This window comes from Fomitopsis serialis (assembly GCF_022376445.1).
Source record: "Fomitopsis serialis strain Sig1Antser10 chromosome Unknown B0H18scaffold_50, whole genome shotgun sequence".
Taxonomy (NCBI): domain Eukaryota; kingdom Fungi; phylum Basidiomycota; class Agaricomycetes; order Polyporales; family Fomitopsidaceae; genus Fomitopsis; species Fomitopsis serialis.
Window position 1 is genome coordinate 221,806 of NW_025955010.1, and position 25,588 is coordinate 247,393.

Here is a 25,588-nt window from a genome sequence, read left to right on the forward strand (position 1 = left end):
ACGACGCCCGCAGGGCCAATGCCCCATGCAGACATGGCCGACGAACGGGCCGCGGGTGCATGACCGAAGGAGTCGTAGGGATGGGAGAATGGGCAGGCGCAGGGCGCAGTCGCCGTGGCTTCATGAAGTGCGACGCACACGCCGACCGCGAGCGCACCGGGCGAATGCCCAGCACGCAGACACGGCCGACGAACGCGCGCAGAGCGAGCCGCCGAACAGGTGAGCAGGCGTGGACAAACAATCGGACGGGCAAGCAAGCGAGTGGATAGGCGGGAGAGCGGCCGCTCGGGTAGGCGAGCGGGCAGGCGACATCACACTGGCACACCCTAGACCTTGAGCGCGCCAGGCGGACACCCACTGCGCGCAGACACAGCCGACGGACGCGCACACAGGCGGGCGACCGGGCTCCCAAGCGGGCCGCGACACGCACAGCAAACGCGAGGGCGAATGCCCGGCGGGCATGCAGGGCAGAAACACAGCGGACTCGCGGATCACGGGCGCGCGCCGCGGGCGTAGGTACGAGCAGAGAGGGCCAGCAGACGGCAGGCGCGGACGAGAGCGAGTGGGCAGGGAGGGACGAACAGCTGACAGAGACGGGCGAGGATGAAGGGATGAGATGGGCGAGGATGAGGGTGAACGAGCAAGGTCGAGCGAATGTCAGGTACGACGCGGCGCGGCATTACCGATGATGCAAGCACAACGCGCACGAGTCCGAGTTAGAGAGTAGCCACCCGGAGGCCATGAGCATAGGTGCGCTGCAAGTTTGAATATCCTCGAAGGTCTGCTATTGATCAATGGCATCGTGCTCTCCCTTACTGCTGTGCGGAGAAACAGGGGTTGAACGTTGAAGGCATATTCATTACAATAGTACCACCCGAAAGTAAGAGCGAGCTTCGGGAGACAGACAGACTTACTAGCTTGCCAGCAGTCGATGGGGTAGTCCGACTCGGAGAGGCCATGGGCATGGGTGTGCTGCATATCACCCATTCTGTGTTGTGCCCCCCTTACTGCTGCTCGGCCGGGGAGCCAAGTGTCAGTCGAGGCAGATCCACCCGAACAGTCGGTATTCCACAGACTGGCATGGGGCCACGAAGCCGACTCCCGAAGGGAGACGGCTGAGTGGCCTTTCAACTTCACTCTTACAGAAGTCGCCTACCCTTGCAAATTAATACAGTCATAATATTTGAGTGCTTTCGCCTCGCCGTGAGCTCGAAGCTGTAGATAATGTATCTGACTCAGAGATATACTGACAATCGAACCGTGACGCCGCACACCTGTAGCGGAGCACGGGCATCGGCTAGTTCGCTTACATTATTCGTGAATCAAAACTAGACACCTGATCCTTACCGTTATATGGCGATGAATGACTGCTTGCGCTGAATTATGAACTCTATGGAGGGAACGAGATGACTATTAGTGGCTGCGTGTGAAGTACCTTGGTGAATAACGCGCACGACTGGCAGCAAAAACCGTCAAACGCTATCGAATCTGATGTTACAATGATTGACATGCAGTGCATCTGGGATACTGAATGTATTCGCGCCCTTGTGGCGTTCGGACATCCTTCATCTCCTAACCTCCTTCTCGTATACATTGAACGAAGCTGTCGTACTGCGATCGTCCACGTTCGGGAGGGGCCCAGTAAACCAGTGCCGTGCAGATAGCACCCATGAGCCGCCAGCAAAGATGAAAACGACCATGATTAGCAAGACAGCGTAATCTACACACCAAGCACTATCATTTCAGCTTGTTCGGGACGTATGATAGAAACGTGACGCACTCATACTGGCTGCAATCGGAGTCTGTGTCGTTGGGAAACAGAGGAGCACGACAATGAAGGTCACCCAAGCCACCGCTATCGACCCGATCGGTGTCGACCAGCGGCCGAGCGAGAAAGGCCCAGGGATGAGCTTGTGTCGTCCGGAGGTGATGCGGAGGAATATGGGGGTCGTGTACGACGTGTACAAACCAATCACAGAGGCACTGTCAAGGAGTCAGTGGCCGGTGCGACACGCTCACGATGGATCTTACCTCGCCAGGGAAGTCAGAGCTGTTGAGGAGAAACCGAGGAGACCACATATCGCAGCCAGGAACATGACGAGCCAGACGGCATTCACGGGTGTCTGGGTGTGATGGTTCATCTTCTTCCACCAGCGTGACCCAGGCAGTGCGTTGTCGCGCGCGAACGCGAAGACTACGCGGGAGGCATCCACGCCTTGTGCCGCACCGCACAGGAACTGCCGTGTCACGGTAAGTCACGAAAGCGTTCCTAGAAACAATAAGCACTTACCTGCACCGTGATGGTGACGCACCATATGGCAAGCATACCCTTCTTGCCGATGATGTCCAGGTACAGCTGGCCCATGGGGAGTGCGAGCTGCGTCGAGAGCAAGTCCGGCACTGAAGCCATAGCGAACGACACCGCGATGTTGAGTATCCATCCGAGACAGCCTACAGAGGCCACCGAAACCAAAATGGCTATCGGCGCGGCCTTCGCTGCCCCTGCTGTTTCCTCTGAGACGTGTGCGGCACAGTCGTCTGGAATAGGAGGTCAATGTCGGCGAGCGTCCTGCGTATCTGTCGTGATCCTTACATCCTGTAAATTGCCACATAGGCACTGTGAAAGCTAGAAGGAACGCCCAGCCGGCTACAACATGCGTTAAATTGTATTGGACGACTCGACAAATTGGGCCGCTCACAATTGGACCATCCGGTGAAGTTCTCGTAGGAGGTGAAAGCGACCTTCGTAGATACTCTGTTTTCTCCTGCGCAGACAGGCAAAAGGATGGTCGCCGCTACGGTAGCCCCAACTGATATGTCGTGTAAGAAACGGCACCGCAGCATTTAAACGGCATCTTCACTCACACGTCACTACGGCATAGAACAAATTCAGTCGCGCCAAAACTCTAGTGGCTGCTGAACAAATCATGCCGTGTAGAAATAACATCGCCAGTAGTATCCCGTAAGTCGGACCAGGGCCTAAGATGACGCTTCCGTCTGTTCCCGCAGCAATTGCTGTGGTGATCATTTGTGCTCTATGATGATGAGTAGGCGCTTTATACCGTGGATGTGCGAACCTTACAGCGTGTAGTCAATAGAGCACACCAATGTTACTTGGCCGGTTATGTTCGCCCATCCGGTAATCCAGCTTGCGAGAGGGGCATATTTCTCTGGGGCTAGTTTCGCAGAGAAATAGTAGAGGCCTGCGCTAGTACTGGGTAGGAAGGTCAGCTGCAATGTTCCATAAATGTTTCCATACACACGCACGGCATAGAGGAGGCCATTTCGGCCATGACTGCTGCAACGCATAACACAAAAGGAACCGGTATGACCCATCCCCAGACGAGTCCGACATGACCACCTTCATTCGGTAAATAGATTAGACAACAAGAATCGTCGCGATTCTCACCGGAAGCTAATATAAGGGACAGCGACGAAGAGATACCGCTGATCACCGCCATGATCGAGAAAGAAAACGCGACTGTCTCAACGAGCTATACATTGAAAGTCAGTATGAGCGAGGCTCGATTAATAGACTACTCACGGAGAACTCTCTTCTGAACTCGCTTTTGTACCCGAGCTCTGCGAGGCGGGCATCATCGGACACATTCAGACTTCCGTCCGACTTCCGCGACTTCAGTCCAGAGGTGTCGCGGTCGATGTATATCCCAGTGTCCTGCTTCATATCGAGGATTAGCACACGACGGGAAGCGGAAGGGCGTTCGATGGAGCTACAACGGAGTGAATGTCTCTATACATACTAGTACCTACGCCGGGATGATACACTGAGTCTCGGAGGAGCACGAGCCCCGCCGTAGCTGACAGAAGCAGAGATAAGCAAAAGGTGTACCATGGGAAGAGTCGAGACGACACCACTTCTCATAGGACGAGCCATGGAGAAGCAGATAGGTCTTATGGCAGACTCCTCCGAATGGTCTTCTTTCAGATAGACGCGGTGCCTCAATTCTCACCCAGCTATAGCGGCCTGTCTGATTCGTTGGTCGAGCGCTGTGCGAGGTCCTGTAGATGTTTAGTACTTGTAATAGCAAGGATATCGCCCACACCTCCATGATCAACAGCCGCCACGGTAGCAGTGTGACCCATCATCAGCCTGGCTGAGATACACTGCTGCCAATTCGAGCCATCCGTCCAAAATTGCTTGGTACCGAATGCCAGTTCAGACGATGATGGATCGCACTGGCCAAGTACTTCCACGAATCGAGACTCAACTTCAACATCAAGGCGAACTTGCAGGCTGAACTAGTCACTTGCCATTTAAGGCAGAGCATGCTTACCTAATACGGAGCCCCGCTGTCGAGGGCGGCCCCGCACTGACCAGGCTGACTTTGCTTACTCGCACTCGTCCTACCACCGCCAGGTCCTACTCTGTCCCTCCTTGCTCTCCTACAGCCATCTCTGCCCGAGGCTCTTCAGCATCGTCAGACATTCTTCTTGACCTCCGAGCCCAAACTTGCGTCGCACACCGCTCAGTGAATGCTTCTAGCCGCCCAAGAATTTACGACCGCATTTTCAGACCCACCTTCGCCCAATGAACCTACCTTCATTACGCGGCCAAGGCTCGCGAACCTCCTTTCCGAGGAAGATAGCGGTAGCGGCTACCTGAAGACTCAAGAGCTTCTCAAACATGACGAGGTGCTCAGTCGGGAGCTGCAAGACGATGCACCAAGCGATGTCCAAGCGACGTCGGCCCCGGAACCTCAAGATTCCTTCGTGACATCTCCCTTGTCGTATTCCTTCTCTGCGGGCCATGTTCCTGCTGCGGACCTCTCCCAATCGCCGGCAGCGCTGTTCTTATCCTCGTTCAGCCCGTCAATGCCCGAGGCCGCCATTCCTGAAGACGCCGAGGGAGCCGTTATAGCCGGGTATACGCTCGGCCCTGTCATTGGTGTTGGAGGGTTCTCAGTCATCCGCCAGGCAACCTCGTCTGAAGGCGGCAGTGTTGCAGTCAAGATCGTACGGCGAACCGATCTTTCTGCGCGAGCTCGCAAGCGACTCGATCGCGAAATGACCATCTGGAGGTCCCTCAGCCACGAGCATGTTCTACCGCTATTCTCCGTTACTCAAACCGCTCGTGCAGATTATTATGCGACTCTATATTGCCCCGCCGGCACCCTGTTCGACATCTTGAAGCGAGATGGACACCCGGCATTACCACAAGATGATGCGGGGATGATGTTCAGGCAGGTGGTGCGGGGGCTGAGATATCTGCATGAAGTGGCAGGGGTTGTGCACGGGGATATGAAGCTGGAGAACGTGCTCGTAGATGAGATGGGTGTGTGTAGAATCGCAGACTTTGGAATGGCACGCAAGATCGGCGAGGTCGAAGAACCCGATGCGGAGACCAGTGAGCCCTCGCGAGGCCTTCCTGCCACGCTGCCACGAAGATCGCACGGCACGCAAGGGCCATTGCAAAAGCACCTATCTCTGATGCGACATAGCGGCCCACGCCATCGTGGCTCTACGCCCCTCCCTTCCTCGACGACGACGCCAACTCGTAGCCGAGAGTTCCCCCAGGGATCGCTCCCTTATGCATCCCCGGAACTTCTCCTTCCGTCGTCTTCGGCCTCACGCTCACCCAATCCTGCACAGGATATCTGGGCACTGGGTGTCATGTTGTACACTCTTCTGACAGGACGCCTGCCGTTTGTGGACTCGTATGACCCTCGTTTGCAGATGAAGATTCTGCATGGTAAGTCTGGCAGTCGTAAATCACGTAAAATAGCAAGAGTTTGACGTACATCTCTTCATCACGCAGGTGCGTACGAAATGCCCAAGGGTATTGGCCACGGTGCAGAGCGCGTCCTGACTGGCTGCTTGGAACGTTCTGTTCTAAATCGATGGACGATCGCGATGGTAGACGAGGTTGCTTGGGGCATCGGCTGGGGTGCAGAAGGCGACGAGGCCTCACCCCCGCCCGAGATGCCATCCCGCGTGTCGTCCAAGTCGCGTTCGCGCTCGCGGCCTGGTGTGCGCATCGATGCAGACGTGATCGACGACCTCGAGAGTGTGCGCTCGCCATCATGCACGACGCGCTCTAAGAGCCGCTCGCCACGGCGTGCCAGCCGGAGCGCATCGCGCCATGCGCACGCACATCATCCGTACGAGCCGCACCGCCAACTGCACCATCATCACGAGCACCCGCCTCATCCTCGTCCCATGGAGCTCAGCTTCTCCGCGCTCACAAACGCCATCTTGCGCACGAGCTCGGCAGACTCGGACTCGTCTGGGTCCGCACTCAACGAATCCGCCCTCCTCATGACGCCAGGCCAACCGCAGCGGCAGGAGCGAGAGCGTGGACGCCTACCAAGGCCTAAAGCACGGCTCCCAGCGGAACTACCGATCTCAGACTCTCGCTCTGTCAGTCCTCTCGAAGCTCTCCTCACCCCCGCGGACTCCGTCCGAGTGGCCCAACCTTCGGAGGGTCTCGACAAGTCACCTACGATGAGCGATATATTCGCGCCGTTGGTTGAACCCACAGCGAACGACGTGGACGAACACTGGTCATACGGCAACGACGCAGACGTTCTGCATTCCGCGAAGGAACAGCTCCGGCATGTCCTTCAAAAGGATTCGCAGCGCTCAGGACGACGGGGCAGTGTGCCGCCTCCATCTGCGCGAACGCCATTCCAATGTCCTTCTCCGTCGGGTCTGTACACGCCAGCGACGCCGAGGTCGATCCAGTCTCATGGGACTCGCAGTCGCAGCGCGGACGTGCGCCCTGTCTCGGCTGCGTCGAGTGCGCACGGCCGCGTCGGCTGAACCTCGCGAGGCGCGCTGCTCTCCTCCATACAAGACAATCCTTGCATGTATGGGTTGGGTGTCATCGTGACGTGACACCGAAGTACATTGGTCGTTGTATCATATACTTATGCCCCCGTCGATGACATCACGAAGAGATACCGTTAAGTTATACCCCCTCTCCTTCGTTGGTCGCACTTTCCTCTCCTCTCATTCTTACTCCGTCTCCTCCTCTCAAATAGTCACTCAATGTTTCACTATACTCTCCCGCCTCCGATGTATATTTTGGCTTCGGGGTCTCTCTCAGTTGTAATACCGTGTCATCAGTGATATGATACTCTCCTCGCAATGCTACGACTTGCGTTACCACTGGACTGCGCAGCGCAATTGAGCGTACTTGATGCATATAATTATACTGTACTGTAATACATTCGTGTGATCCATGCATCATCTTCGAGGGACGCTGGACTCCCCACTACTTATCGCAATTAATCCCAATCTACATCAACGTCAATACATACGTAAGAAAGCCCCTCGAGTGTGATCCAAATCGAATCGCGAAGGCAGCGTACGTCGGGACGAGCGTGGAAGAAATCCACGTAGTCCCTTGGCTCGTCGATAGCATGTCTACAATTACAAGGCGGGTGAGCTCTCCGAGCCGTCATCGACTATACATAGAAAAGACTCACACGTCATGCACGTGGTGCACGACAGTGCCCTTGGTTTGCAGGCCCTCCAGGAAGACGGGACAGTGATTGCAAGTCCACACATTCTGCAACTCCGAGCCAGACACACCCTCGCGTATAGGTAGCCGCGCAGAGGATTCTTTGCTGAGGAGCAAGATCGACAGCGAAGGGGCTTCTGAATGGTTGTCCCAACAGTGTTTGACCTACCAAGGCATGTCGCAACAATCAGCTCACGTACGCCGATAAATGTAAACAGTCATGCGCATGAGCGAACTCACAATTGAACGCCAGCTCTCGACTCGATGATGTACCAAGCCATCTGGGGTGACCATCTTGCAACCTTCGCAGAACATAATCTCACCCAGCTCGTCCAAGTCTCTGGGACGCGTTTCATCAGGGTCAAGGCCGAGCGCGATCGTCAAGGCTTTGACAATTGAATGCGCGGCTGCATTCCAGGTAAAGATTTCTCCATCATCACCATCGTCGTCGTTGTCGTCATCATCACCATCATCTGAGGCTTGCAACTGTAGCCAGAAGCGCGCATCCTCGGGGATCCTTGGAAACCGTGCAAGAACCTCGTCCTTGGAGAATATGGGATCCGCGGAAAGTGGCAATTGGTAAACAGAGCTAGCTAGTGACAGGCACCGCTTAACTCCCGACTCGGAGGCCGCAAACCGCTCCAGCAGCTCGGGACACCGTTCCTTCATGCTCCGCACCATCGCGGACTCGACACTGGCATAGTAAGCTGAGACGATGTCCGGGAACGATCCCGCAGCTTCGTTGCACCGCTCCTTTACGGTTTGATACGGGGCGCCAAGATCTTCGTAGATCAGAGAACGGAAGGGCGGAGTGACGTAGATCACGCTGACATGCGGGAGACGAAGCCTTTCGATAGGGCGCAGAGGCTGCTTGTAGGTTTCATACAAAATCTTCACTACGTCCATGCGAGCGTGGATCGTGTCTGGATACTCTTGTTCGAGACGCTTGATTTGGTCTGCCATAGCGTACGGCTCAAGTGCGGCTCGGACGCGCTGCCACTCTACAGAGATGCAAAATTACTGCCCTGACGCATAGATGCAAGACGTTCACACACCTTGCTCGGTCACCTCAACGCTAGCATTCCCAACGAAGCGCTGCCAGCCGTGGCCCTCAAATTGGACAAGATTCTCAGTCGTGTAGCCTAATTCTCCGAACAATTCTTCAATGCTACCAAAAGCAATCAGATATGCGAAATTTTACCACTCTAGCAACCATCGGCACACACCGTTTATATTGAGTGGCCCTGAGTGCTTGTTCCTCTTTCTTACGGATGCGCAACCACTCCTTACACGTCGCTCCGTGCTGAAGGTATGGCTATCAGCGCGAAGTATCCGCACGCACGAGAGGTTGACAAACTTCAATTATCGCTCGTGTGTATTGGACACGTTCTTCTTTGTACTGATCCAAAGCTTCTGTTGCACCGGGCTTCCCAGCTTCAATATCTTCCCAGTATTTGAGAACCTTGGCCGTTGTTGCAGCGATTTCAGGTTCCCAGTACCGTTTTCCTGGGATGTCTGATCCCGAGAGTGTCCTCACTGAGACGATTGATCAGCATGCGGTACAAGATGCAACGAGCAAAGCTTGACTCGACTGGATGTATACGGAATGAGCTGCAAGACGAGCGCAGACAGGATTGGGTGTTCAGACTTGCTTATGAGCCAGTCGTGATGAAGAAGCCTAAGTGGTCGTCAAGATCGCTTGCGGGAGCTGAAGCAGGAATGCCGAAATGTACCGTGTCCATCTACACTCGAAGCATATGCGCCGCAACAACACAAAGTCGACCTCGTCTCTGGAATACTGTCCGCATCCCTGGAGGGTATACGCTGAGTGCCCTTGTCCGTGACTCGTCATAACAAATACGTACCGCACACTCATATTCACAATACATCGCTCTTACCCAAGCAACCTGCGGCACACAGAGCGGGCCATCAGGAGTCTCTCCAGCGACGACTTTGACTGTCTTCCAGAGTCCATCACTCTGGGGAGACTCGAGGAGGAACGCACGGAAGGCTCTGTTGGTCTGCGCAAGATTCGCAAGATCGAGCGGATACAATTGCCCAAAAATCTGAAAAACGGTGAAGGTCTCGGTCCGAAGTGGTAACAACGTCTATGCTGTGTTTCTTACCTCGTAGATGATGTCCATGGGAAATGCCAGTAGACGGATGCATGACAATGGACTAGCTATCGCAGTAGGATGCTTCGCGTCCGCCAAAGGCGTTGAAGCATACTTCCGGAACCGGGCTGATTCGTTACTCCCAGAAGCGGCTGAGACGATAGTCATTGTCCTCGGTGCAACTGATGAAGGGAGTGTTCTATCACACCTTCGCTGGCGCCTTCGTTGGTCCGTGTCACGGTGCCACTCGAGCCTGACTGATTGGCTTCAAGTTCGCTGGGTGTCGTACTGAGCATCTTGAAAACACAGCCTGCTGCGTGCAGATGCTCTTTTGTGGCCAAGCGATGAAGTCGAGATGGTAGCGGGTAGCCACACGTCCGACACCTGGACTCGACTTTGAGTCAGCGCCTCTGCCATGTATATTCAATTCGATTGCTAGGGTATAAGCGATCTTGACGAACCTTCAACAAGTAAGAGGACTTCGTCGAGGGTGGCGAAAGAGAGCTGTGGAGGTTTCAAGTCGTCGCAGTGCACGTTCAAGTTGCTGCGAGCCTGAGTGTGGCTTGGGTGTTCCCATTCCGGCGGACAAGTGGGCCGCGATTCCGCGACTTCGGAACTTGCTATATATGGATTATACAGCGCATGGGCGCTCTACACCGCCGCCTCAGGGACAGCTGGTAGCCAGCTGGCTTTCCCACGTGTCCCACGTCGGCGGCACAGCTATGCATGGCTCGACAACATCTCGGCCTAGAGCTGGAAGCCTATCAATACAGCCTATGCCTACGCTCATGTGTGACCCATGTCGCTGCCCAACTGGCTTCCAGCATGATACCTCGACGGGCCCATACTGAACATTCAATATATTTCTGATTTATCATATATTCCGCTCTCGTTTGGCGCATTCGAACCTCACAAACACTCGCTATTGGGCCTCATACAAGACCGAATAATAGTTCAGAGTTTCGTATATTATATTGCATGTCATAGCTATTACAGTGCGAGTCTCGCAACACTGTTCGACACGACTTATCCTCCCTGACCTCTCTCATCTGGTACTTGTATCTGTATCAGTAGGCGACTCCGAGTCGTAGTAATACGAACCTCACTGCGACACCCGGACCAAGGAGGCGTGTCTCGCGACATGCGGCGAGAGCTCACCAGGTTTTCTGTCAACTGCACATGTCAACGACGCATCCGCGCAAAACAAAAGGCGCTCACCCTGCCCAAATTCCCTGCCAGCGAAATCCTATACTCGAGATCAAGGCACTCCTGTCCCGGCACCCCGGAGGTACTCACTGCAGTAGGGTTCACCGACCACCAAGAAGTGCGCAGAAAACGCGGGCTTCTGGTGTCTTGCTCTGGTCGACTCGGCATTTCGGGCTGCGGACCTTGGCACAGGTGGGTGACGAGGCCCAGCAGGGCGTGTGCACGGCCTGCGGGGCCTCGCGCTTTCGGCGCGCTGCGGAGCCGCATGCGCAGACGGTGGCGAGTTCACCAGGAGATGCTTGTTCACGCGTTGAGCGCGCTTCTCGAGATCACTGAGGGCGAGTCCTGCGACGAGCAGCATAGGGCTTGGCCCGCCGCCCCGCTTGCGCCTTCTGCGATGCTTGGCTCGAACGCGAGGGCGGGGATCATCTGCTGGCCTCGGCACTGGCCGCAGTTGAAGGGCCTCCTTGATGGAAGGCTTCCAAGTCGAGAGTGGCGCCTTTCCACCTCTTGAGTGACGCTCAGCCTGAGTGCCTCCGTGCCCTTCGTGGGTGGTGTCGCTGCCGCGCAGCTGCTGAGTTGTGCGCAGCGCATTGGCGAGGGCCGTCTGCAGTGCGGGGTCGTCGCTCGCCCCGGGGAGGGCAGGGCAATGCCCCAGACCACTGCAGGTATACCCGGTGCCGCAGCTGGCTGCACGCAAGTATTGCGCGCCGCGGGTGACTTCGCGAGTGGGCGAGGATAAGTGAAGGTTTGGTATGACCGGCTTCAGCGAGGCAGGAGGGTGCGAGGTGCGAGGGTGTTGTGCCACTGCTGGGCCATGAGCGAAAGCGGTGAATGAGGAATAAGGAACTAATCTGAGTGATCATACATAACTCACAGCGCGATCATGCCCCAAACACTGATATGGCTGAGCCACGGAGCGGACAGCTTGAGGATCAACGGTGATGATGCGCATCATCACAGTGAACCCCTCAAGTTGTCCCTCCAAAAGCGCCGCGCATAGCGTGCGTGGAGGACTGACAACATCTTTGAAGTCGTCGTGGGCACCGGTGCAGAGGGGATCAGCGTGGAGGTTGTCAAAGGTGAGGGAGAGGACTTGTTGTTTCAGTGGTATCACCGCCGCGCAGCAAGGAGGTCGGAGCCAGGACGTGGCAAGGTCTCGGAGAGTTGGTGAAGTTCAGTATCACATGATCTACAGCCGCAGGACGGAGCCGCCACTGAGATCGCACCGTCGACTTTTTTTCTCTGTTGGCTTTGCTCGAGAAGATGCCTCCGAGGCCAGAAAACAACCATAATCGGTTTGATAACCTCAGAGACTATAATTTGAAGCCCCAAGTGGAGTCGCAAACCTGGGACTCTCAGGTGACTCTGGTTGAAGATGCGCCCAGTGCGACTGCCAGTCGACGTCTTCCGACCCATCGCCAGGCAGCCACAAGGGCGAAGGTGTCAATCACAAGGTGAGAATAAATATGGAATGAGTTATGGGTCACTCATATCAACCTTCAACAGTCATTTTGAGCCGGGCGGTGCGCTGCACTCGCAGACAACAGAGACACAGTGGATGGATGGCATCAGCTCCACGTCGAACCGGGCTTCATCTCCAGATGGTGGTACGACTTCTTAATGTATTACTGTCTATAATGTTCATGGCTCAATTGCTTGTCAGCTCACGAGAACAATAAAAAGACAGCCAATGTACAGGAAGAGGAAGAAGATGAAGATCAAGTGTCCGTGCATCAGGATAGCGATGACCGCGAGTCCACGCCCGATGGTGATTATATATCTACGATCCACACCCATTTGGCCACGAATAACTGGGGTATAGACATCAAGCTCGAGAACTTGGATCTCCTTGAAGCTCGACTCAATGATGCGCTGGCCGAGTCTGCGTATCATCGCATGCGTGCAGCTGCACTGAGTTTCCAGGTACAGCAACTCACCCGTGCTCTGCGCACTGCACGTAATACATTGGGACGTGCCCCGAGTGTCTCCGATGAGGATGCACGGGAAGGACATTCTGGTGATGGAGATGCGGAGGATGCATCGGGCTCGGAGATACCCCTCAAACGTAGCAGGAAATGTATGTAATGACTTTCATTTGAACACTTTTCAACATCTATCACGACCTTCATTCTCATGGGCTATCAGCCTTCAGCCTGCATGTTCTCGGCGCGTCCGGTTTGCAGAACTTGATCAATTTCGGTCTGGCTGACCGACGCCTTGATGCGATCAACATGTTCCCAGTTTTTACACGGGAATAGCTGGCGATCGCGTTTGAGTACCTGCGTCATGAAGCTATGCCATTTTTCGGTTGGCGATACATCACAATGTAAAGGACAGTCCGAATGACGCACTAAGACAATGCATCGTCTTCGTAATCCAGATCCTTGCGAACCTTCATGAGTTCATCGTCGGCGTGTTTCCAGTACGTCTCCACTGAGCCGTGCTCGAAATGAACAGAGCGCTATACAGTCCAAGAGTGATTCATGAGTGAGGGAGTGCGTCATGCAATGGTGCAACTCACCAGGAAAGCGATCCGGGTGCAAAATTGCGGTGTGACATTGATGTTCGTACCTGAAGGTATCTTCTTGGTGCCGATCTTGAGCAGAGATTTGCATAATTTGACTATGTCGTGGCCACTGCTCAAGGGAGAGTCGTCTTCGGTTGCAAGGACTTCCTTGCGGTCGTAAGATGCAGCAATCTGCATATCAACGAGACAGTGAGTGAGCCATGTGGGCCAGTACGCAGAAGTTTAGCAACTGTACCGCCTTCTTCATTTCGGACTTCCTCTGTGTCAGCCGGCCGCGTGCATAGTGTAACAGCTTGTCCCATTTTCCATCCTCATCTTCGTCAACTGTCGCTGACAAGCCCCATCGTTTACGCTTAATGATGAGCTGCCAGTGCACGAATTTAGCAGATCTTCGACACATACAAGTCTTTAGGATACTCACCGCAAGTTGATCAAGTGGTCCTTGATCATACGCTGCAATCTGCGGCGAGAAGAGGATGCGGATTGCATACTTATCGATTTCGGCCTACCAATTCAAAAATCACATCACGAACATCCAATATCAATGTACGACAGACTCGGAGACAACATTTGACGTACCTCAACGCGTTCAGGTATAGTCCACAGTTCGTTGGCCACGACCGTGTTCGACTCAATGAGTTGTTTGATGGACATCATAGCGCCGAAGGCCATTACTTCCCGCTCGACGTTGCGAGCCTATGTGTCCGAGTCACGTACATGTTAGACTGTTGAAAGACTCGCGAGGTGGTCCAGTGCACACCTCAATGAAGCGTCGCAGCGCTACTTTCGCATCACCCTTCAACTGGAACATCGAGGCAACGGGGTCCAGAAATTGCAACTGGTTGCGAGGGTGTGATGTCCGCTCTCGCAGCGCTGCGAGGGCATCAGGAACACGGAGAGCCGGGTCAATGGCTGACATCTCCCTGTCGGAATGCTGTACTGGCTCGATGGGCTCCATATCCACGTCGGCATCCTCGGGTCTGTCCAAATTTTGAGCGGCATCTGTAGGGCCATCTGTGCTGCTCCCGGTGGCTTCGCCTTCGGGCCCTGGGACTGTCCACAGTGAGCCATGGTTAATTGAACCTGGGAGAATACGAGGAGGTGTGGCACTTGAACGCAGCTCAGCCATAGAGCGAACCATGTTCGCAGCAGGCTGTGCAGTGGAACTGTCAATGGGAGGCAGAGACAGGGAGAGTGGCGCAACATTGACTGATGACTCACCAAACCAGGGGCAGAGATCGTGATCGACTGGACGATCGGGTGAACCTGAGCTCAGCTCGATTTTAAGCTGCTTCTTGCATTCTTCTTTGACGACCTCTGCCAGTCTGCAGCAAAGCACATGGCCCCACAAAAGAAGGAGCTCCCGGCATGTATGTGCATGCCATTCATATTAATAATTGTCTTACCTCGAGCACTCATTTTGTCAGGCTTCAGTGAACGCAACGGCGGAAATATTCACTGTGGGCCCTGCTCTCAATTTGCCGGAAAACCCTGTGTATTTCAGCGCAAAGGTCTTGCTCGTCATGAAGGCTCACCTCAACACAAGGGATCATTGCTGAAATCTGCAGATGCTGAGCGTCTCCTCGCTGCACAGCAACTCAGAGCAGCTCGCGATCTCAGTGCTGCATCCTTAGCACGTGCTCCAAGTGCAGTCGGGAACTCACAGACAATCAGCCAACAGGCCTCATTGCACGACACGGATCCGCTTGCGTCCACAAGCTTCGTCGACGGTCTCATGTATGACGGAGAGGGTAACACCATCATGTTTTCCGCGGGTCCGAGAGAGACAGAGCACGATCGCCTCTGGCGTTCACTGGATGATGCGATGTCGATGAATATGTTTGGGAACAGTACACCTGCATGGAGTGATTCAATTGCACCTCATGCTGAAGACGATGCCACGAGAACGAACATAGACGTACAGTTTGACAACCTCGGTATGTAAGCCGTTCGATGTCCCCGAATGATACTTGCTGACTGCGAGTTGTTCATCCAGGGTTGTCAGATGATGAAGAAGACGATATCAGTGACGATGAAGGTGGTGGGGCACAATATGCAGGGCCAGCAGAGTCTAAAGGACCCTGGTATCCGCATGGATCAAAAGTGGTAAGAGTCTCCTGGGAGTCTCCGAGACGTGCAATGATGGATCCCGAAATAGATGTTCATCCTCGATATGCTCGATAATCTCCCACGTCTCAGGCTGTCAAGTGATCACTTCAAAGTCGTACTTTGGGCGCTGCGGGAATTGGGTGTTTCAGGAGTGCCGACATTCAGCAAGTTTCGTAAAACCCAAGACCACCTGAATCATCAGACCTGCGGCGTACACACCGATGTCAAACACTCACCTCAAGGGGACATTTTCTATCAGAACCGAGTGTCTGACTTGTTAGCCTTGGTATGTGTGCAGATTATTAGTGAGCGCATTTGGAGGGCGACTCGGAACTGACTCACAGTGTCATAGGATTATGCCAATCCTCAGACGAGGCCACATGTCGAAATCTACCCCATCAGGACATCGACAATAAGTGAGACGTACCATACTAAACGACTCGTACATGACATGGATCCCGAACTGCACACACCAATGTGGGCCCAGGGACACACACACTGGTACATCGGAGAGCTCGCAATGCTCGCGTCGGGCAAGCTGGTTATTCCACATACATGGTACCGCTACCAATCACAGGGTGAGGTGTACGGTGAAGGCTACGAAGTCATGGTCACCGATTCTGAGCAAGTGAGTGAGACATTCAGCTACAATATGCGACACACCCTCATTCACGACCTCGTGTCAAGGGGGGCGACACACAGTTTGATGTCCGGCTTGACACGCTCGTTGAGTTCAAGACTTCTGACCTCCATATCAACTATCCCGAGCTGGAAAGCAACGGGCTTGGCAACAGGCTGTCCTGTGAGTCGCACGATCAGTACAAACAGACAATCAAGTTTGATGATCGTCTGATTTACTTACTGCGCACGCCCGCCACAATCTCAGGCCCATTACCCAAGGGTATCTACAATGGGTGCAATCCTCTGCGGGACATAGCGAAGGGTCGCCGAATGTACACGAGCTATGTGAAGGCCTGGGGTGATGACGTGTCAGGAAACAAGAGCAAGCAATACAATGAACACACGAACATATACCTTGCACATGCCAATCTACCGCACACGAAACTATCCCAAGAATATTTCGTCCGCTTCTGCTCGACTTCACCGCATGCAAATGCCGGCGCCCAATTTGATGCAATGGTCGACTCGGTAACGTCAGATTTTTGAATCGTCAACATGATTCATTCAAATTCTTACTGACCAATTCCCAACTCTAGAGGCGCAAACACCTGGCATCCCGCATTTGACTGTGAAGTTCAAGAGGAGGTTCTTTTTCGTGTGATTCCTTGCCTATTTCCTGCCGACAATCCACAACAATCGGAGAATTGCTCTCACATTGGTTTACATGGGAACATGTGGTGTCGGCGCTGCAAGCTCGGAGGGTCTGAAAAGGAACGCGAAACTGATCAGAACTATCATGCGCATTTCGATGTTGATGTGCGTAGCGATGTTATTTGACACATACCACTGAATGTCTACTCATACGACTACCATGAAGCCCAACAATCTCCGTACTGCCCAACAGACGAGAGACGACGTACTGACGCAGATTCGATTAGCAGCCCTCGGTGTCAAGAAAGACGTTACACAGCGACAAACGGAAACAGGTACCAAGGACAAGCTTGCCGAACATTGGATCAAGATCCTTCTCGATCGGGCACGCGATGAACAGCAGCGTCGTATCACAACCCCTGCTACTGCTGATGCCCGGTTGAAGGGTGTTCATGGCGGGAATCGTACACAAGTTGTCCTTGTAATCAAGAAAGAGATTCAAGCCGAGTTGCTTGAGTGGGTCGTCACACAGCCACCCGAGACATACAACAAGCTCCCACCCGAGTCACGTACGTTGTATTCTCACTGCAGTAGTACGAGGAGCTCTAATGGTGCCTCAGCTCTACGCAATCAGTTGCGACCTGGAGAGCATTTCAACTCTCTGTTATCACTTGAAGGTGAGGTTTACGTTGGTCATCTCCAGAGGAATATAGTGAACAATTTATGTCGCCTTTCTAGGTATCGATATCCACCGCGAAACACCTGTCGAACTCCTACATACGTACTTGCTTGGTCAAGACAAGTATGTGTGGCATTTCACACACTCAAGCTGGTCGCCGAAACAGTTCGAAATGTTCGCTGTGCGGCTACAATCGTCCTCGGTTGATGGCCTTAATATTCTGCCGATACGTGCTCGCTACATCATACAGTACAAAGACAATCTGATTGGAAAGCACTTCAAGGCCCTCCAGCAGCTCGGAATCTTTCATCTCGACGACACTATGTGCCCAAAACTTGTCCGGGAACTCTGGAAAGCAACAGGAGAGCTCGGCGCGCTTCTCTGGTTCACCGAGATAGAAGATATGGATATGTACTTGGTATAACTTAACCTGCTTTTACCTTGTACAAATGATCGTTCCACTGACTCGGACGTCAAATGATGTTTAGGCTGATCTCAAAACACTCATAGCAAATGTCCTCGACATCTGGTCGCAGATCGACCCAAAACGAATCTTCGTCAAGCCGAAACTCCATCTTCTGCTGCACCTTCTCTTCGACATTCGGGATCAGGGTCCAGCCGGACTATATGCAACTGAGATATTCGAATGCTTTAACGCGATCTTCCGAATGTGCAGTGTCCTTTCCAACCACCAGGCCCCGAGTCGCGACATCGCATGGGCGTGCGCTGACATGGATCGCTTCAAGCACCAGGTCAGTGGTGGATGGTGGAAGGATCCTTCTGGCAAATTCGTCCAGGCTGGCGAACGTGTGCGCCGTTACTTTGACAACGACGACGTTCAACGACGACTTGGACATGCATCCCAGGCATCTTCCCCACCTGGTATGCTCTCGTTTTACTGCCCTATGCTGCATAAAATTGCTACAGTTCGAATACTGCCCAGGTACGATACATCGCAGGAAGACTGAATCCCAGATCACGACCTGGGAGGCTGTATCGTCCGATAATCAGCAGCACGATGACAAGTACAGTCCTCAATCACAATGGTTCACTTGCCTCTCTGTCATCGCGCGCACCGGAGATGTCTGCCGAGTCGGCTCATGGATTTTCTACGACTTCAAGGTACGGCATTCACATTAAACTCGGCTGTCATTAACACAATATTTCCATAGGCTGATACAACACGTGTCGGGCGTATCAAGGCGATCCTACAACCGACCACTGGACCCGCAAACCAAGACGACACGATCATCGTAGAACAATTCTCCTTGGCTAACAGCCGGCACCCCCATTTCGGTATGCCAGAGCTATTCAAGATCGACATCAATAACCTGAATTGTGTCAGTCCATCAGTAAGTCTTGTATTTTGTGGGCGCGCGCATGCACTGACGTCACCTTGGAAGGACGTCATCAGTGTCGTGAACGTTCAGCATAACTGCATCGACGGAGGGTGTGAACCTACAGGACGAAAACGACGAAAGCAGGAGCGAACACTCACGGAGATCGAAGAGCCATACATCGAGCACAAAGACGACACGCGGTACATCATCAACACGCATGCACTGCACAACGCGGCCCTTCTCCGCAAAATCCTCCCTCGACACCTTACTGCTCCCATTCCATACATCGACCCAGAATTGCGTGAAGCCGCACATCACCGGATGGCCGCATCCCTCAGGGCTGTCCAGGACGTGCGACGAACCAAGGAGGCAGAGGCGCGTGTCGAGAAGAAGAAGGCCGCAGCGGCAGCGAAGCAAACCCCTAGCGTTACCCCGAATAACCCAATCATAGCGAGTGCTACATCGAATGCAGCGCCCTCAGCAAGTACGTCGGGATCTCATCTCGACGAAACCCTTCCGAGTCAGTCTACGAACTCTAGGCCGGCGGCGCCGCGCCCCCAGCCACGGAAACGAGCACGTTTAGAAAGTACGACGGAGTGTCGAGACAGCGAAGGAGGAGATGGGCAGGCAATGCAGAGCTGAAAAAAGTGAGTTCATAGCCAGATAGATGTTAGTAGCTCGTCTCATGATTGCTCCCGGAGGTGTAGCATGCGAGCTGTGGGTTCGTCATTGGACAAGGACATGCGCCATCCAGCATCGGTGCGCGTCGTGCGCTATACATATAGAACGATCATTGTACACTTATGTAATTCTTACCACGCATATGCATTACTCGCCATACACTCGTCTCGTCTGACGATACACCGCCATGTTCGAGTCCGAGTGGATGGCACTCACTGAGCACGGGCCTTCGAGTCGGATCGAGTCAGAGCCCCCATATGTCTCTTTGGTCTGTCATTCTTGTATTTACATTGACTATTGCTTGGCTACTTTGGAGTCCCATTGATACGCGCAATCTCAAAAGTGAGAGACGGACTCGCGCAGAGCAGACCGCAAGGCTACGCCCGGATCGGGCAAGCGCCCGTAGAAGCCTTGCGCCTGCGTGAACAAATCGAATTATCCTCTTTGCTCATTAGGTCCTGCACAAATTTACACGTCAATGAGTGATTAGTATGACCTCAGTTGACCTGCTAAAACTGTTGAAACTACGAAAAGAGAAGGTCAAGGCTGTAGAACCCATATTGTCGATGTCGGTGGTCTTGCGCGCTGACAGCTTACATAAGCCTATCGGTACAAGGCAGTCCAGCCCGCTGTGTACAGACGGACTTGAGGTAGCAGCCACAACAGTCACACAACGACATAGGTATGATCAGCAAGCTGGAAGAGGGCGCGATCTAATGTGGCATACATCTAGACTGTCTACCATTATACACATCCACCACCCATCTCGCTCACACCTCGACGCGAATTGGCGGTGTAGCACCGCTCAAGCTCAAGCTACGCTTGGATCGAGCGCAGTAGAAGTCGAAGGCGCGCGCCGCCATTCGCTTGGCGTCGGTCTAAGGCTCGAGGAGGTGGCCTCGTCTTCAACCGCGGTGTGCATGCTAAAGTACCGTTCACTAGATCTGCTATTATACAATGACTAACACATTTCTTTCGTCATTCCTCGTCCCTGTACCGAAGCTCGCCGTTGGGCCCCATATATGATCCCTCGTAGAGCAGTGCTGTCATTGGCCCGACCACTCTGGGATCTTGTGCATTGGAGTGCTGTTGCGGGAGAGCCATCTCCGTACCTGCCTGACTCGCTGGGACCTTATCCTGTACAACATTGTGTGGCCGCCGAAGTGACCCAGTGTGCGTTGTGCTACAGGACGCAGGTCCGCGCGACGACTTGGTAGGTTGTGAAGCCGAGTGCGACAAGCGGTCTTCAGGGGAGGCTGGGAGTACGCGAGAGGGTGACTGGGGCATAGGCGCAGGTGCCGCTTGTAGCTGACGGATGTACCACGATTTGAAGCGGTCTACGTCAAGCCATGAGACAGCATTATCGACTGTGTATGAGTCGATGGGGTCAAGGAGTAGCTTCCCGCGGAAAGTCTACGACGCAGAAGTCAGCAGGTTGAGCAGCATAGTACTCGTACTCGCACTCACAAAGTCTCGGTACGCGATGATATCTTCTGCTGAGGCACGACTGACTATGTCACGGACTCTAGCCGCGTTGTCTGCTTCGACGTCAGGGCTGGCGTCCTGCCCCGACGTATTTGCACGAAGGGAGCCTGTCATCAAGTGGACTCCGAGTCAGTCGAAAGCACGGATGGCGAGTGAAGACTGAAGCTCACCGTCTTCGCGAGCCTCCTTATATACTGCTTCATAACAAAGTGTGTCCCTACATCGAAACGGTTGCTAAGGCCACAACCAAGGCCCAGTGGCGATTCACGAACAGGGGGGTGGCTCACCTGCGATTGTCGGCTTTCAACGTCGCTGATGCTCTAGCTCCAGGGACAAAGGATATTTCAGGGGCAGATCGCTAACCATGTACCACAACTTCTCGGTATGGGTTGTGTCACGATCATCTTGCCCCAATCTCGCCACTACGCTTGCTCATGCCGTGGTGCTAGAAGGGTTCGTGAGCATCATCCTCTTTTGTTGTCACCACAAACAATCACTTTGACCTGATCACAGGGGCGCCGCGACGCCGCATGTGGTCATGGCGCATAGCAACCACCATGGTCCGCCGAGAATGGGCATGTGTGGCCCATAGGGGGTGCAGGCCCCGCACGTATAAAAGCTCCCAATTTGGCAGCAGTCGACCAACAACCATCCTATCCCAATACCCCCGCATCTCGTACAACCACTATGCACCGCTACCCGCCTCGTCGACGGAGCCAACCCCGAGACTTTAGTTTGCTCTTCGGGCATCCTGATTCAATCGTCAACGTGTATTCCGATCACATCGACCCGTGAGCCCCTCTGCAATGCTCCCGTTATGTTCACTGATCGACTCGTGTTCAAGTTGCATATCGATGCCCCAGCGCGCCATACAAGGTAGAGCGGCGCGCTCTTGGTCCCTGTAAAGGGGCGGTTCTCGCCGCATGGGGGCGAGAGGCTTTGTGTCCCGTCTACGAAGGCAGCGGCATCGGTCGCCACTGGCATGACGCCCCGTCGCCTACCCGCATCGCCCAGACACCCAACGTCCCCTGCGATGGAGCCCACCACGCACTCGACGGTCGACTTCCACGATGACGTCCACACACTCATCGCTGGCCTTCATCTACCTCGAACGGGCTTCATGGCGGCGATCCGGAACATAGGGTTGCTTAGCGCGACGCCTCTTCCAGTGGATGCCCGAACTCGAGGCTCTCATCGACGGGGTGCTCAATGCACAGGTGCCTTGCACAGAGTGGACACCGGTGTATTACGCAGAGTGAGTGCGTAGTCTTATGCGTGTGATTCTAACACTGATACATATTGTACAGTCCGCTAGGTCCGAGCACCGACATCGCATCAGAGTCAGTATACATATTTCAGACCTTTGGGAACGATTTCCCCTGGGACTACCTTCCTCCTGTCCTCGGAGTTGCTCGCAACGAGTGCTGTCGACGTGTCTGAGGTTCTCTACTGTGACGAGGGCATCTCATATGCGAGCCCTAGTGAAAGCAAGTCCATGAGCACCATGACTTCCACGCCATCTCCATGCGCCATCGTCGCCGCCGGATCGTCAAACCGATGAGCAAACGTCGCATCAAGGTATCACCCGCGCCAGACACGCGAGGTGAAGGGAATCCTCGCCCGTCCTGCACTCCCTCACGTCGTTCCTCGGCTGGACACGCACGACGTCGGCGTGACAAGCAGGTCGAGTTTACCTCCACGTTGCCGCTCGAGGAATGCACCGGATGGTTCACTTGTTCGCACTGCGCCTTCTTGACACGACACAAGGGCACCTCGATCTCGGAGCCGGATCGCCTGATGCGCATACACTTCGCCGTCAGTCGCGGGCCAGAGTGGGTCTGCTGCGGGGTGCCAGAGGAGGATGCTCCCGGATGTACTGGGGAGATGTACGAGCATGGAGGGGGAGGAACGCGTGACGGGTACATGAGAAGCTTCAGCCGGCGGGACTCATTTCTTCGGCATCTGAAGAAGGCGACGTGCTTAGTACGTCAGGCGCGCGAGAACGAACACGACATCTCCCATCCCGCACACCCTCCCATCATCGTTCCTCGGCCGGGCGCGCACGACGTCTCCGCGCAACAAGCAAGTCCGGTTTCGCTCTCCCAGTACCGCGCGAGGAGCGCGATGGCTGGTTCACCTGCCCATGCTCGACATGGCAGGCATGAACCGGTGTGCTGTCAGGTTTGAGATAGCGGGCCAAGTTATTGACGAGCTTGAACTCGAATACATGCACAGCGGGGGCGGGCACTCGCCTGACAGGCTTCTTCGGTGATGAAGAGCGGAAGAAGTTCAGCATTCCACCTTTGGATGGGGGCGACTTCAGCCAACACATTCGCACACACTTCGTCCTCAGTCGTGGGCCGAGATCGCCAGAGTTTGCTGCAGGTACCGGACCACCGGGAGAGCTATGAACACGGAGGGAGGAGGATAGTTAGTGGATGCATGAGAACTTTCAGTCGGCGGGATTCGTTCCTTCGACACCAGGTCTGAAGAATCCGGGTTGCTTGCGACCCACATGGCCCTTCTTAGACACAGCGTGCGGGTAGTAAGAGTACTAGTAGAACGCGGAATCAGTCACAGCGGCAAGACTCAACTCGACTCGTCGGTGTTGCTAGTAGTTTGGAACATATGAGCAGTTAGTATATGACAAGAGAGTCCGACCGAGGTTGCTAGGCGAAAGTTGATTAAAAGTGACAAAGGATGTTGTGAACAGGACGAGAGCTCGAACTGCAGTCTGCAGTCTGCCAGTGACTCTGGTGGTCAGTGGCACCGTCACGGTGGTGGCTTCATTCCCGGGCCGCTCCGTGACTTGCGCGCCTACTATTTATTACTACTATTAGTGAAGTCACCCAAGGGGGTACATACTACTACGTACCTATGTATGTCCAGATACTCTCTCATTGCCCATACACTCTACCCACGCGCACCCTTCTTGGACGCAGTGACATCCAGAGGGCGTGATGCTCGAAGCCTGGACCGCGGCAGAACATACGATGATATTACACCCTGGTATGTATGGCTTTCTTGCGGTGTCAACACAAACTTACCGTCGCTCTTGTCATCAGTGAATATTCTGCAAGGCTCCCATGCTGCTGCCTGCACCGGATGTTCTCATGATAACATCCTCGTTCGCCCCGGGCTAGTCTCCGAGTACGATATGGGAATTGCCAGGACACTCGCGCGCGCTTTGTAGACATTACTTAGAGGTACGCTGATCTACCACGATTATCTCGCTCGTACCTCCGCTAACACCGTGGTGCTTGTAAAGATACACTCTTTTCGCATCACGACACCCCGTTTGCACCATATAAGGTATAGCGGCGCGCTTCTTGGTGCTTGTAAAGGTGCACTCGATTCCCTCGACCTCGCCGCCTTGCGCTGGACGACGGCGAGATGCTTTCTGTACCCGCAGGTATAAAAGCAGTGGCTCCGACCGCCATGATGCCTCCATTGCCTACCCGCGTCGCGCAGAAACTCGATACTCTCCGCCATGTCTGTCACACAGTCTGTGTATTACAATCACGATGACCTCGTCTCCTTTGCCACTGACATTACAACCCCCCTACATACGCGCCGTCCGCACTCAGTGGCGACACTGGTTTGACGACAGAGCACTGGGAATGGTCCGGATCGCCTGATGCGACATCGGGTGATCTCTTCCTTGCCCCGGATGCCGAACTCCTCATCGACGACGCGTTCAATACACCGTTGCCTTACACAGAGTATGTGCATAGAATTATGCGTGTGTTTCTACTGCTCACGCGTACTGTGCAGTCCGTCGGATGTCAACTCAGCATCGCAGTCAGTAGATGCATTTCAGGCCTTTGGGAACGATGTCCTCTGGGACTACCTTCCTCCTGTCGTGTGGTCCCCGGAGTTGCTCACGACTGTCGACACGTATGGGCTTCCCTACTTCGACGGGGACATCTCGTATACGAGCGCAAGTGGGAGCTCTACGAGCGCCATGACTTCCACATCGTCTCCCCCCTCCTCATGGGAGGACTCGTCCGCTTCCTCTCCCAGTTTCGACGCTGGATCACCCTCTCTTCCGCTTCCCGGACCTTCCCGCTACCCATCTGCCGCCGGTTCGTCACGTAAAGATACCACTCGCGCCAGACGCGCGAGATCGAACACATTCTCTCCCGTCCCGCACACCCTCACATCGTCGTTCCTCCGCCGAGCACGCACGACGACTCCGCGCAACAAGCAGGTCGGATTTGCCTCCACGACGCAGCGCGAGGAACACAACGGGTGGTTCACCTGCTCGCACTGCGATTTCTTGACGCGGCGCAAGGGCGACTTCGACCGCCACGTCCGCACGCATTTCGCGCTTAGTCGCGGGCCAGAGTGGGTTTGCTGTGGGGTGCCGGAGGAGGATGCTCCCGGACACTCCGGGGAGAAGTACGAGCATGGAGGGCGGCGAATGGTTGGTGGATGCCTGAAAAGCTTCAGCCGGCGGGACTCGTTCCTCCGACATCTGCAGAAGGTGGGATGTTTGCGACCTGTACATCTCTAGATGGCGGGCGGCTGTGTAGGGATAGATTGACACAGGAACCTTGAGCTCGAGTCACTTATGTTCATAGTTGCGCTAGTCACATGCTATTGGATTTGTACCGTCATCGGCTACTCAAGCTCAAGGCATACCCCATATGGTGAGTATGAGGAGTTTCTTGTCTTTATAATGTCCTT

General features: G+C 54.3%; 11 protein-coding genes across 11 annotated transcripts; 7 read left to right on the forward strand and 4 right to left on the reverse strand.

Annotated features, from left to right (window-relative positions):
• Positions 1-1,462: 1,462 nt before the first annotated feature.
• On the reverse strand, positions 1,463-3,826 carry B0H18DRAFT_499127 (amino acid transporter). Its single transcript, XM_048038325.1, has 11 exons — positions 3,545-3,826; positions 3,410-3,494; positions 3,268-3,361; positions 3,083-3,214; positions 2,866-3,035; positions 2,700-2,810; positions 2,594-2,647; positions 2,291-2,538; positions 2,032-2,237; positions 1,781-1,983; positions 1,463-1,720 (listed from the first exon to the last, which is right to left on the reverse strand). The coding sequence occupies exons 1-11, from the start codon at positions 3,683-3,685 to the stop codon at positions 1,566-1,568; spliced, it is 1,599 nt and encodes a 532-aa protein (XP_047891695.1). The 5' UTR covers positions 3,686-3,826; the 3' UTR covers positions 1,463-1,565.
• On the reverse strand, positions 3,599-4,225 carry B0H18DRAFT_499130 (uncharacterized protein). Its single transcript, XM_048038326.1, has 2 exons — positions 3,762-4,225; positions 3,599-3,679 (listed from the first exon to the last, which is right to left on the reverse strand). The coding sequence occupies exon 1, from the start codon at positions 4,068-4,070 to the stop codon at positions 3,768-3,770; it is 303 nt and encodes a 100-aa protein (XP_047891696.1). The 5' UTR covers positions 4,071-4,225; the 3' UTR covers positions 3,599-3,679; positions 3,762-3,767.
• A 269-nt stretch (positions 4,226-4,494) lies between these two features.
• On the forward strand, positions 4,495-6,780 carry B0H18DRAFT_956067 (kinase-like domain-containing protein; the record flags this gene model as incomplete). Its single annotated transcript, XM_048042427.1, has 3 exons — positions 4,495-5,365; positions 5,654-5,710; positions 5,777-6,780. The coding sequence occupies 3 exons, from the start codon at positions 4,495-4,497 to the stop codon at positions 6,778-6,780; spliced, it is 1,932 nt and encodes a 643-aa protein (XP_047891697.1).
• A 1,849-nt stretch (positions 6,781-8,629) lies between these two features.
• B0H18DRAFT_1016420 (uncharacterized protein) lies at positions 8,630-10,152 on the reverse strand. Its single transcript, XM_048029272.1, has 8 exons — positions 10,059-10,152; positions 9,806-10,007; positions 9,610-9,749; positions 9,349-9,549; positions 9,217-9,293; positions 9,076-9,161; positions 8,841-9,019; positions 8,630-8,786 (listed from the first exon to the last, which is right to left on the reverse strand). The coding sequence occupies exons 2-8, from the start codon at positions 9,891-9,893 to the stop codon at positions 8,652-8,654; spliced, it is 906 nt and encodes a 301-aa protein (XP_047891698.1). The 5' UTR covers positions 9,894-10,007; positions 10,059-10,152; the 3' UTR covers positions 8,630-8,651.
• Positions 10,153-10,906: 754 nt separating this feature from the next.
• B0H18DRAFT_1016421 (uncharacterized protein) lies at positions 10,907-11,334 on the forward strand. The gene has a single exon (XM_048029273.1). The coding sequence runs from the start codon at positions 11,069-11,071 to the stop codon at positions 11,315-11,317; it is 249 nt and encodes an 82-aa protein (XP_047891699.1). The 5' UTR covers positions 10,907-11,068; the 3' UTR covers positions 11,318-11,334.
• Positions 11,335-12,069: 735 nt separating this feature from the next.
• Positions 12,070-12,891, forward strand: B0H18DRAFT_1120685 (uncharacterized protein; the record flags this gene model as incomplete). The annotated part of the gene is made up of 3 exons (XM_048034184.1): positions 12,070-12,260; positions 12,313-12,413; positions 12,470-12,891. The coding sequence occupies 3 exons, from the start codon at positions 12,070-12,072 to the stop codon at positions 12,889-12,891; spliced, it is 714 nt and encodes a 237-aa protein (XP_047891700.1).
• A 56-nt stretch (positions 12,892-12,947) lies between these two features.
• On the reverse strand, positions 12,948-14,462 carry B0H18DRAFT_1120686 (uncharacterized protein; the record flags this gene model as incomplete). The annotated part of the gene is made up of 7 exons (XM_048034185.1): positions 12,948-13,098; positions 13,158-13,267; positions 13,328-13,504; positions 13,569-13,697; positions 13,755-13,838; positions 13,913-14,029; positions 14,094-14,462. 7 exons carry the CDS (start codon positions 14,460-14,462, stop codon positions 12,948-12,950), a joined length of 1,137 nt encoding a protein of 378 aa, XP_047891701.1.
• A 1,332-nt stretch (positions 14,463-15,794) lies between these two features.
• Positions 15,795-19,375, forward strand: B0H18DRAFT_878929 (uncharacterized protein; the record flags this gene model as incomplete). Its single annotated transcript, XM_048040667.1, has 10 exons — positions 15,795-16,052; positions 16,250-16,596; positions 16,660-16,873; positions 16,941-17,160; positions 17,335-17,391; positions 17,453-17,811; positions 17,882-18,319; positions 18,384-18,515; positions 18,566-18,745; positions 18,797-19,375. Coding segments are annotated over 10 exons (2,784 nt in total), but the record flags the coding sequence as incomplete, so codon positions are not given.
• Positions 19,376-22,329: 2,954 nt separating this feature from the next.
• B0H18DRAFT_499440 (uncharacterized protein) lies at positions 22,330-23,167 on the forward strand. The gene has a single exon (XM_048038327.1). It carries the CDS (start codon positions 22,424-22,426, stop codon positions 23,084-23,086), a length of 663 nt encoding a protein of 220 aa, XP_047891703.1. The 5' UTR covers positions 22,330-22,423; the 3' UTR covers positions 23,087-23,167.
• Positions 23,145-23,602, forward strand: B0H18DRAFT_1016462 (uncharacterized protein). The gene has a single exon (XM_048029274.1). The coding sequence runs from the start codon at positions 23,171-23,173 to the stop codon at positions 23,387-23,389; it is 219 nt and encodes a 72-aa protein (XP_047891704.1). The 5' UTR covers positions 23,145-23,170; the 3' UTR covers positions 23,390-23,602.
• A 551-nt stretch (positions 23,603-24,153) lies between these two features.
• On the forward strand, positions 24,154-25,479 carry B0H18DRAFT_1016465 (uncharacterized protein; the record flags this gene model as incomplete). The annotated part of the gene is given in 4 exon segments (XM_048029275.1): positions 24,154-24,474; positions 24,510-24,621; positions 24,674-25,363; positions 25,383-25,479. Coding segments are annotated over 3 exon segments (887 nt in total), but the record flags the coding sequence as incomplete, so codon positions are not given.
• Between the last annotated feature and the right edge of the window lie 109 nt (positions 25,480-25,588).

What these genes read in the sequence shown, in the direction of transcription:
- B0H18DRAFT_499127 (XM_048038325.1), bottom strand. Translation starts at nt 3,685, where the DNA reads ATGAAGCAGGACACTGGGATATACATCGACCGCGACACCTCTGGACTG. An exon ending in GTTCTATGCCGTAGTGACGT is followed by an intron (nt 2,811 to 2,865) that starts GTGAGTGAAGAT and finishes ACGACATATCAG; the next exon opens with TTGGGGCTACCGTAGCGGCG. An exon ending in GCTCTGACTTCCCTGGCGAG is followed by an intron (nt 1,984 to 2,031) that starts GTAAGATCCATC and finishes ACTCCTTGACAG; the next exon opens with TGCCTCTGTGATTGGTTTGT.
- B0H18DRAFT_499130 (XM_048038326.1), bottom strand. Translation starts at nt 4,070, where the DNA reads ATGGAGGTGTGGGCGATATCCTTGCTATTACAAGTACTAAACATCTAC.
- B0H18DRAFT_1016420 (XM_048029272.1), bottom strand. Translation starts at nt 9,893, where the DNA reads ATGCTCAGTACGACACCCAGCGAACTTGAAGCCAATCAGTCAGGCTCG. An exon ending in CAACGAAGGCGCCAGCGAAG is followed by an intron (nt 9,750 to 9,805) that starts GTGTGATAGAAC and finishes CTATCGTCTCAG; the next exon opens with CCGCTTCTGGGAGTAACGAA. An exon ending in ATTGTGAATATGAGTGTGCG is followed by an intron (nt 9,294 to 9,348) that starts GTACGTATTTGT and finishes TATACCCTCCAG; the next exon opens with GGATGCGGACAGTATTCCAG.
- B0H18DRAFT_1016421 (XM_048029273.1), top strand. Translation starts at nt 11,069, where the DNA reads ATGCGCAGACGGTGGCGAGTTCACCAGGAGATGCTTGTTCACGCGTTG.
- B0H18DRAFT_499440 (XM_048038327.1), top strand. Translation starts at nt 22,424, where the DNA reads ATGCGCCATCGTCGCCGCCGGATCGTCAAACCGATGAGCAAACGTCGC.
- B0H18DRAFT_1016462 (XM_048029274.1), top strand. Translation starts at nt 23,171, where the DNA reads ATGAAGAGCGGAAGAAGTTCAGCATTCCACCTTTGGATGGGGGCGACT.